Here is a 10,207-nt window from a genome sequence, read left to right as displayed (position 1 = left end):
TCCCAACCCCAACCCCAACCCCAACCCCAACCCCAACCCCAACCCAACCCCAACCCCAACCCCAACCCCCAACCCCAACCCCAACCCCAACCCCAACCCATTTTCTTTCGTCAAAAATAGTAAAAATATATAATATACATATCATTATACATTTTTCATAAATGTTAAAAAGACATTTATTTTTACTCGTTAAATTTTTGAAAAACCGAATTCAAATATACCTTTTATTCTACTAAGATTGTAAATAAAATATGATGTCCGGTAAATATTAGTCAGTCATCCAGGAAATCATAGGCAAAGACTACCACAATAATAATAGGAATAAATAGAACATCAACCCGAACTGCACTTCACCCTTCCTCTTGAACACAATCAATGAGCTTCGAAAAGTCAACTTTCAATTGCATGAATAAAAAAATTAGATACTCCAAGAAATGCTGGTCCTCAGAGACGGGTACTATCAGCAAAGAAGCAATCTCGAGGTAACAAACATAAAACTACTCCAACTTTCCAAATATATTTCTTGTACAAATTGTTTAACAATTTGTTTTGGTTCAAATATATTTTGTATTTAGTCTTGGGAAATAAAAAGACTCATATCGAAAAATAACTCGAATAGGTGAAGACAAAACTCAGTCGAACTTAAAGTATAAAATAGCGGATGGAAAAAAGACTCTACTCGTCGAGAGACTTGACTAAATCCAAGAACTTGAGTGCAGTGATCGCGCAGACGAATCCTTCAAACCACCAAAGCAACCAGTCAGTGTTCACAAATACCATCGACACTACTCGGCAGCAAACCTTTGTTGGCATCCAGACCGAGTAGATTGGAAGATATAGCATAGGATGCCAGACTGATCGTGATGAATAGATTAGTAAATATAAGAAGAAGGTAAAACAACTGGAAGAATTAGTGAAGAATCAAGCAGGCATCATTTAGGAATATGAAAATACGATGCGGACTGAAAGAACAAACACAACTGAGAGACAAGCTGGCAGAATAGTAAAGAGTAAATCCAGAATATTCGAAGGGCGTTGACGGATATGGCAGATATTATTTAATATATTTTCAGTTCTGATCTATTGTTTTTGATTTACGAGCTAAAATATAAAACAAATAAAGCATTCGTAATATTTTAGTATTTTTCTATTTTACTTTTTCCAAAAGATGTATAAAAGAATTAGATGTTTTTTTATTATTATTATTGAAATCAACACATTTTAATATACAAATATACCATAAACAAAATACTATGACATCCTAACCTATGATTAATATACTTTACTAAGGCATTCCTATCAGAGAATCAGCCACATCCAACAACCTTCCTCTCGCTTGGCGATGTCAGCCTTATGCAGAACTCCTGTACACATACAACAGATAAGGAACGGCACTCTTGCACTAAGACATCCATTCTTATCTAAATATCCAACAAAAAAGAATGTTTGAAGCTTGTGTCTTCGCCAGATAAGAATTCGCTGACTTCGTGCACCTTAATAACTACTATCACCCTCGGCTTAACTTATGCATGCCTTTCGCTCGAAAGATCAAGAAGTTAATAGCGGCCGTCAAAGCAGTCCTTAAGTATGATAACAAGCTTGGCTTCGTTGTGGGCCAGCACACCCTCCGTAAGATCATCGATGGAGCACGGCTCGAGGATATTGATGCCCACATCTACTTTTTCGGGCTGTCTAGACCCAGATAGAGCTGGTTACAGGGAGTCTGAGTTTTGGAAACGACAATTATTTCCACTGCTTCGCTGCGGGATTTCGGTCACTGAAGATCTATCGCAATATTAACTTGCTTTATACCTCCGTTGTAATTTATATGGACTTATCTATTTTTGCAGTCGGATAAAATATCTACTGCACCCCTCACGCCATCCAGAATGGATTCATTTTTCAGGCAGAGTACCCGCTTGAAATTCCCATTGAAGTAGGAAACCGTCTCTCCAAATAACTCAAGCTTCATTAGAAAAAGCAAACAGTCCTCAGTCTCTACACTCGGAACTTTTAAATAAACGAATATGCTAAAAAATAGTTGAAATCCAGACATTCACGATGCTATACATGCCTGCTTCATCAATAGCGTTGGGAGATATTTAACGGAAAAGCAACAGACTTCACTGTTTCGAGGCATATTTGCGACTAATGCTTTAAAAAGTAACAGTAATATTTGTCCTTGAAGATTGATCTGCGTGGGAAATTTGTATTTATGACAGGCGCGAGAGTCAAAATCGGCTTTGCAACCTGCTTGAGACTGTTGAGAAATGGAGCAACAGTCTATGCTACCACGCGCTTTCCTTATCTGGCTCTCAATAACTACAAGAAGGAGCCCGACTATGAATAGTTCAAAGATCGACTGTTTCTTTACGAGCTCGAACTCGCAAATGGTACTGAGCTATTAACTTTTCTCAAGAGTCTCAAAAAATAACTTGCTGCCATACGAGGAGAACAGTGCCCACCTTTCGAGATTGTAATTAACAATGCATGCCACACTGTTGCCCCACCCAAATAGTTCTTTGACAAAGCAATTGCCGCCGAAGCTCTCCTGAAGAACAGGCTCATCTATTAACCTCCTGTATAAAGTTCAGGCCAGCTTATGCTTAAAGAACCTAATGGTCTCAACTCAACAAAAATATCATGCAAATTTGCCCCACTTCTTTAGAAAGCAGACTCAAAGGATCTGGTCGAAACCGATCGATTCAAGGAAGTAGTATTTAAGTATGATGAGAAGAACAGTTGGAATAAAAGTCTCAACTAACTATCTGTCGAGGAAGTCCTCAAAGCTAACATCATCAACCAGATCAGCCCACTACTGATAATCAAAGAACTGGTGCAACCGACGCATTACAACATGGCGGGAAGGTCGATCATTACGATTAATGTTTCTTCTTCTGAAGGAAACTATAACATTGGGAAATCTGACGCACATATCCATACCAACATGGCCAAGGCTTCTCTGGATATGCTCACATTTAGCCTGCACCAGGAAACACAGTTGAATAAAAACACAGGGAGGTACTATCTTTCGGTTGATCCAGGGTTTGTGTCGAGTGTTGTAGTCGACCACCCTCCTTTAACAAGTGAAATGGGGGCCTCAAGGATTTTTCACCCGATCTGGTGTGTGTATTCAGGCAATCCTCCTTAACGTTATAGATATAAAGATTATAAATACAAGAAAAATTGATATATTTATTTAATATGGTTATCACTTTGAGCTAATAAAATACGGATTTGAGAAAAAGCGAATTTTTAAATTTGATACTAACAATATAATGGGAGGTGTTTGATTTATGAATATAGAGTTTGATTCGTATCATTTCTTATTCTTGTGCTTTTTAATTTTACCGATTTCCTAACAATCATAGATAAATACAAATATTCCGAATAATTATAAAGATAAATCTAAGTATGTTTTAAGAATGAATACCTTATTGTATTATTGGTAAAATATGTCCTTAGTCAGTATCTTCTCGCTCTCATGATACTTGTCCAGCTTGTCGATCAAGGCCTCGATCTGCGATTAGTTATCTTCCCAGTGTCTGCGATGCCTGTTTCTCAACTCGTGGAAGTTTCCGAGCTTCTTCTCGACGCACAGTAGTTTCACCAGGCGGTCTTCGATCAGTCGAAATTTCTACTAAATATTGTTGCTATCAGTGCGATCGATATCAGAAACCGTATCGATATTCAACAGTGAGTATAAGGCTTTCAAAACTGAAGCTTCAGATCGAAGATCAGACTCGATTTCTGTGAGTTCGACTTCGACAGCAGTCTAATCGACGCCTTTATCGCTTTATTCATTCAATGGCAGAAAATCAAGGGTGTGCGCTGTTGTGGCTTCCTAGACGTCATCGAGCTTCTCGCAATGCTTCTGCAGTGCAGTATCCACTAATTCAATTTCCCGCATCAACTGCTAATTTTGCGTCTCCACGCCTGCCAGGAAATCAATCGTTTATTCAATGGTCGGCTTGCCGTATTGCTGCTTCACTGCATCGAAAAACAATTCGTAACTCTCTATCTCCTACGTTGCATTGTTAAATTTCGAAGGATGGAATCGTTTTGTGGCTGTGAGATTGGCGCTATTGTTTGTGACATTCAGATTATTGTTTACATTGTTCGCTGAGTTGTTCTTCCCTCCATCTGTTCTCTTTTTGGAACTGGCGAAGTTCGAGCATGTGGAGACTACTGGTGGGGCTGATGCACCGTTATTAACAGCGTTTTCAATGTTGACACTATTGTGTCGGTTAACTGCTAGAAAACTGGAGCCGTTATGATTGATGTTTGGCTCCAGAAACTCAAGGTGTTTGCGAAACTCTGAATCTCCATGCTGTTTCGGTGGGGCAGCCGAGGTCAAAGGTGTTTTGCGTTTTGATTGCACTATTAAAATAGAGCCTTCCTTTGATATGTGAGATCATGCGCTTCCAGCAAGACTTCTTTAAATTTCTCTTAATAGATCTTTATTTCCTTTTCTATTTTTTAAAGAGATTGGAGTAAACTACCCTTTCCCTCCTGGAGAAGCTGACTTGCTACTTGAGCTCATTGATCTTGGCCACTTCCTCATTGTTCATCTGGAGGATCTTCTCGATATCATACTCCTATTTCTTCATTTTTTTCTCCTGGTTGGTGTAGAGGTCTGGGGCGGAGTCGTCGTTCTTGGCTGCTTTTTTGTTGCTGATCATTTCAGCGGTGGTGATTTCGATCAACTCATTCAATACCCTCTGTAACAATATGAACAAATAAATAATTTCGAATAGAAATCGATGTATAATAAATTGCAACTCATTAATCTAGTTTGGTCTTACATTTTTTTGGTTTCCAGGTTCACTTGGACTGCGAGAGCCTTGAGTTAATCTTGGTACCCTGCCAGTTGTCGGGTCGAGGACCGATCGGCTACGACTTTGCCTTCTTGTAATTTATCCTGAGAATATTATTTGTAAAGTATGCAAAAAGGTTATCGATCATTTCTTTTTAAAATTACAATCATTTCTTTGGAATTTTTATTATCTTTGACAAGTAGGTCGAGATCTTGTCTTCGCTTTTGGAGGAGACACAGGTTTTCTTCCTCATGAGTCTTCTTTCGAGTCTGTTCTTCCAGTTGCTTGTTGTTGCTTATCTTTTTGAGCTTGATCTGCATCGTGAAAAATATTTGCGTTGATATAATACTTTATTCTAAAAGAATATTCGATTTTTTGTTAATTTAATATGATGTAGATTTTAACTATTATATCTAACATTTTCTTTAAATTGATCACTATTAAACAATATTCGCCTACATTTCCCATTTTTATACATTTATTTATTTTATTTATTCTATGTATGATAACAAAAAATATAGTCCAAAAATTGTTTTGCTTCTTATTTTTTTGTATCTTGTTTGTTATAGCTTCTTTAACATGCATATCACTTGTTGAAGAGCTTAGCTTCTAGTTTCTTTATTTTATCTTCGTAACTTCCCATCTTCTTCTGGGTTTGTGAAATCGACTATTGAGGGCTCTTCTTGGTAGGATTCGTGCCATGCTTCTTCGATATCTCATCCAACTCTTTCACCAGTTTCTATTCATTAAATTTTTGGATTCTTTCCAACTAATCCAGTCGATCCAAAATGCGCTGTTTCTCCTTCTTATGTTCAGTAGAGTTGTTGCTTTTTCGCGATGCAAGGGGAGTTGAGGGATGGCTTTCGTCATATGTTGACGGGTGTTTGTGTGCGGTTTGGCTGGATCCGAAGCCTGACGTGTCCAAGATGCTCATGCCAGCATTTATTAAACTGCTCTTCAACGCTTTCTCTCGGTCAACCTTTTTAAATAACTCGGTCTGGCTGTTGTCGACTTGCAATGAGAATCCATCGCTTCTCTTTTCCTCACTGTTTCTCGTCGGGAAACCGAGGCTTGCTGAAGATTTGGTCTATGAGTTATCCTCGCTCTGGCTGTTATACATTGTCAACTGAATTTTTTGTATTTCCATCTTCATCCTTCGGTTCTCATCCATGAGCTTCTCCACTTCTGCAATTGACACATGTGACTTCTTTAGGCGTTCGTTTTACTATTGCAAAGCCATGAGTTTAACGTGGATGTCTGCAGCGCTCATACCTTTGCGCTTCATATTCAGAAGCTCCTTCAGGTACATGACTTACTTTTGAAGTTTCAGCACCATGTCGGAATTTAAACCGTTGAATTAAACTGGTTTTACCTTCATTACTATATGTCGGGCTCTCTCGACAAACTTTAAAGTGCTAATTGTCTCATCAATGTTACTTGCCGAAGGTGAGACGTTACCAATTATAAAAGTAAAGGTATTGGAGGTCAGTGATTCCTGAAGCAAGCGGGTCAGCTTCGACTCTCGAAAGGAGGCCACATTTTTTCCTCCTGATGAGAGGCTGTATATGACTTTTCCAAGCGTACTGAGCGACTGGTTAATGTTCTTCAGCTCTTTGAAGTGCTCGTCGCCCATTTGTTCGAATTTGTTGACCTTCTCCGAGCCTGCGAGGTCACAGAGATTTAATCTGGCTTTCTATATAAATACATGATATGTACTTTGAAGATTCCTTTAGAGTCTGCGTGAGCAGATTCCAATAGGATTTGAAAGATGGTGTGCGAGCGGCTACTCTTGGTATTCATGGAGGTGTGCCTGATGATACGGTTCTTCTCTCCTCGCTTCATGAGCTGGAGGCAATCGTTATAATGCGTGACACTGTATTCGGAGAGTCCCTAAACGAAAATCCCATCTAGTTTGCTTTCGTGAATGTTGAGGGATTTCGGCTTCGGCACGTCTTGCAGCAAATCGTAGATCTTTTCGTTGTAGATCTGTAGGAACGAGCAGAATACCTTGAACTTAGATTCTTCGCCCATTGCTTTGAATAATTGGTAGATGGCTCGAGGAGTGATTCCTGCGTAATTTTAGTCTGTCTCCAGTTCTTCAAAGAACGTGTTTTGCTGTCTACCGTTCTTGGAGGTTCCAGAAATCATGTTTTCCCAATCATTTCCAAACATGGTGTATGTTTTCCCTACATCCAGAAAGTGAATGGTAAATAAAAGTGTAATAGATACCTGATCCTGTTTGACCATATGCGAAAATCGTCAGGTTATAGCCTTCCACGATTCTGGGTATATACGATTGGAAGACCGAGAAAACTTCACACTGTTTGCTCCCTTGCTTAAACGCGAAATCGAATGTGGTTTGGATTGTATTTAAATTGTCAGTGATGGCAAGAGTTTTGTTCTACAAAAAAGTTATATAATTTTCAATACTTTTGAAACGATCCGTTATTTAATATAGTTTATTGAAGAAGGAGTTGCAGAATTACATCTTCTTGGACGTAGACCACCTCATCGGTGCCTGACTCAGAGTTAATGATTGGACGCACTCTAATAAATACTTGGATTGTCGTGTCCTTGCCTTCTCGTTGTTGTTGTAATTGCTGATTTTGTAATTAGCCAGTAATCTCCATTGATTTTAGTAATGCTTCTAATTAAAATACATTATATTATATATTAAAACAAATAATATTCTGATATTAGTAAAAAATAAAAAACAGGATATCCGAAATTTTTTATAAAAACAAATTATTAATAAAGCATCGGAAACATAATACATAATATAAATAATACTATATTGAAATCGTCTCATCATCCTATGAACAGTCTGCTATGTTTATACTTCTTATTGACTGCTCTGCTTCTGGTTCCAATCGTCACAGTCACCCCGTATCTAACAAGTCTGTTGTCTGACTATCAGACAGCCAGCTACTCTATTAATTCCTTTTCCACGTTCGAGATTAATACCATAACTTTCGCCACCTCGTTTTCATCATCTCCTTCTGTCGCCTTAGGTAACAATACAATATTTCTCTTTTACAACTTATATTACAGCCATAATCAAAATGTAATAGGTTCCACCTATCTCCTCATCCAGTACCTGGTCGGCATTTTCATATTCAATATCGGCATCAGTCGATAATACCAGTTCATTTGACCTTGTAGTAACAATGTTAACGGCCAATATTTTCCAGAGTCTAAAGGTAGATTACCTTGCTGTCGATAGTTCAACCCTCTTTGATATTCGATCCTCAGTATATGACTTTTCAGCTACGAGTCTTTCAGACAAAAGCGCGTCCAGCAGCATCAGATCTATGACTTTGGATCTACCATATGCAACCAAAAGTAATTCGTCTAACGCTGTGGCGCTGTTTTTTACAGTTGGGCTCGATACCACCTGGACCAACGGAGCCTTTTCGTATTCAGTGACTGCGGGGGCGAACCATTTAACATCTTATTAGGTTATAGTAACAATTGCCGTGAACAGCACCATCAATTCTTTGAGTTTGTTCACCGTTGATTATGAGAACACAGTGATACAAGTGAGTGTGCCTACTTACCTCAGTATTATGATCTCTCAGACGGCAACATCAGGCTCTATGCTAGACTCTTCCTCAGTGACCTACACATCGGGATCTTAAATTTTCGCAGGTCTTGTGTACTACAGCTTTAGCGATGTAGCCACAGTCCAGTTGACTATCTTATTTTCTTAATTGTCCTTTCTGGTGACTTCGTTCCACATCACTTCTTTCGCTTTTAGCTCCATCTGGTTGAGAGAGCAGACGTGCGGTAACAATTACTATTTGAACACCGTAGCACAGAACTGTTCGAGTTGCGACTATACCTGCACTACCTGTAGCGACAGCACAAATATTTCCTGCCTAACCTGCTCTAACACTAATTTTAGAAATTTTATGGTATCCAACTCCTCCTGCCCATGCACTTCTGGCTATTATGACTCGAACTCTGCAATTTGTACCCTTATCACCTGCAGCATCACCTGCAAATCTTGCTTGGCTCTCAACTAATGCGCCAGTTGCTCTTCCACTAACCATCGCACCCTCAGCGGAACCACCTGTCTGTGTGATTCCGGGTATTACGATGACGGTGTCCATAGTCTCTGCGGAACCTGTGACCGTACGTGTTATCAGTGTTCTGGTACCTCAGCCAACAACTGCACATCGTGTCTGGGCACAAATTTCCGAACATATCAATCTTCTAATCAATCCTGTCCTTGTAACGCTAAATACTTTGATGCCGGATCCGGATCGACTTGTCAAGCGTGCCAATACACTTGTGCAACTTGCGCCAGCTTCTCAGCTTGTCAATCTTGTAATTCCCTAAAAAGTAGATCTCAAACGGTGGCGGGGTCGGGATACTGTTTGTGCTCAGCAGGTACTTACGATGACTTCATTAACGAACAGTGCGTATCATGCAACTATCAGTGCTCGACCTGCAACAAATCCCAGTGCCTAACATGTGACTCAACAACTCGCACTCTTACAAGCGGGGGAAGCTGTATATGCAATACCGGATATTACGATAATGGTGTTGATTCAGTATGCGCATCCTGCCACCATTCCTGTAACTCTTGCACTAATTTATCAGCTTGTGCTTCTTGTAACTACACTAATTTCAGGACATACAATTCATCGGTGAGCCTCTATTGTATTTGCGCAGTCAAGTACTATGACGATGGCAGCAATCAGGCTTGTCCAAGTTGCCATCCTACCTGCGCCTCCTGCGCGACTTCGTACGGGATGGAAACTTGTACCGCATGCAATGTGACAGCCAATCGCTATTTGAGTGTTTCGATTGGAAACTCTGGATATTGTCTGTGTTCACCTTTGTATTATCAGTATGATGCCTCAATAGAACAGTGCTCGACCTGTGGTTTCAAATGCTACACTTGTTCAAACTCCAGCGACTGCGATTCCTGCGATGCCTCCATGTTCCGTCATATTGTTCCAACCTGTAATTGCATGAGCGGATATTATTAGAATTACACAGCTGCCTGTGTCGCTTGTCCTTACTATTGCCTGACTTGCACGAATTTCTCGGCATGTCAAACATGTTCGAGCACCCGAAACTCTTCGGACTCTTCTAAACTATGTCCATGTTCAGAGGGGTACTATGATACTGGGTCAAGTAGCGCCTGCTCCTCCTGCTCTATCACCTGCTTGACATGTGTTAGCTCCAGTTCTAATTGCTCTTCTTGCAATTCTGCTAACTTGAGGACTATTAACACTTTTTTCCAATGCGCTTGTAATTCTCGAACCTACGAACACTCTCCGGTCACTGCTTCTTGTGGGACTTGTCTTTATAACTGTCTAACTTGCGGTGGCGCATCGACATGTCTCACTTGTAACTCAACTGCCAAGAGGGTATTCAAC

At 39.8% G+C, this 10,207-nt stretch overlaps 1 protein-coding gene and 1 pseudogene across 1 annotated transcript; both read right to left on the bottom strand.

Moving 5' to 3' along the window:
- Positions 1-5,758: 5,758 nt before the first annotated feature.
- LOC148298396 (osmotic avoidance abnormal protein 3-like) lies at positions 5,759-6,492 on the bottom strand (annotated as a pseudogene).
- Positions 6,485-9,887, bottom strand: LOC148298395 (kinesin-like protein KLP2). The gene is given in 5 exon segments (XM_088276902.1): positions 6,485-7,003; positions 7,047-7,218; positions 7,304-7,430; positions 8,027-8,243; positions 9,821-9,887. Coding segments are annotated over 5 exon segments (1,089 nt in total). The 3' UTR covers positions 6,485-6,497.
- Between the last annotated feature and the right edge of the window lie 320 nt (positions 9,888-10,207).

This window comes from Brachycentrus maculatus, unplaced genomic scaffold (assembly GCF_059751285.1).
Source record: "Brachycentrus maculatus isolate JH-2025_06_01 unplaced genomic scaffold, ASM5975128v1 h1tg002113l, whole genome shotgun sequence".
Lineage (NCBI taxonomy): Eukaryota > Metazoa > Arthropoda > Insecta > Trichoptera > Brachycentridae > Brachycentrus > Brachycentrus maculatus.
This window is presented reverse-complemented; position numbering and strand designations above follow the sequence as displayed.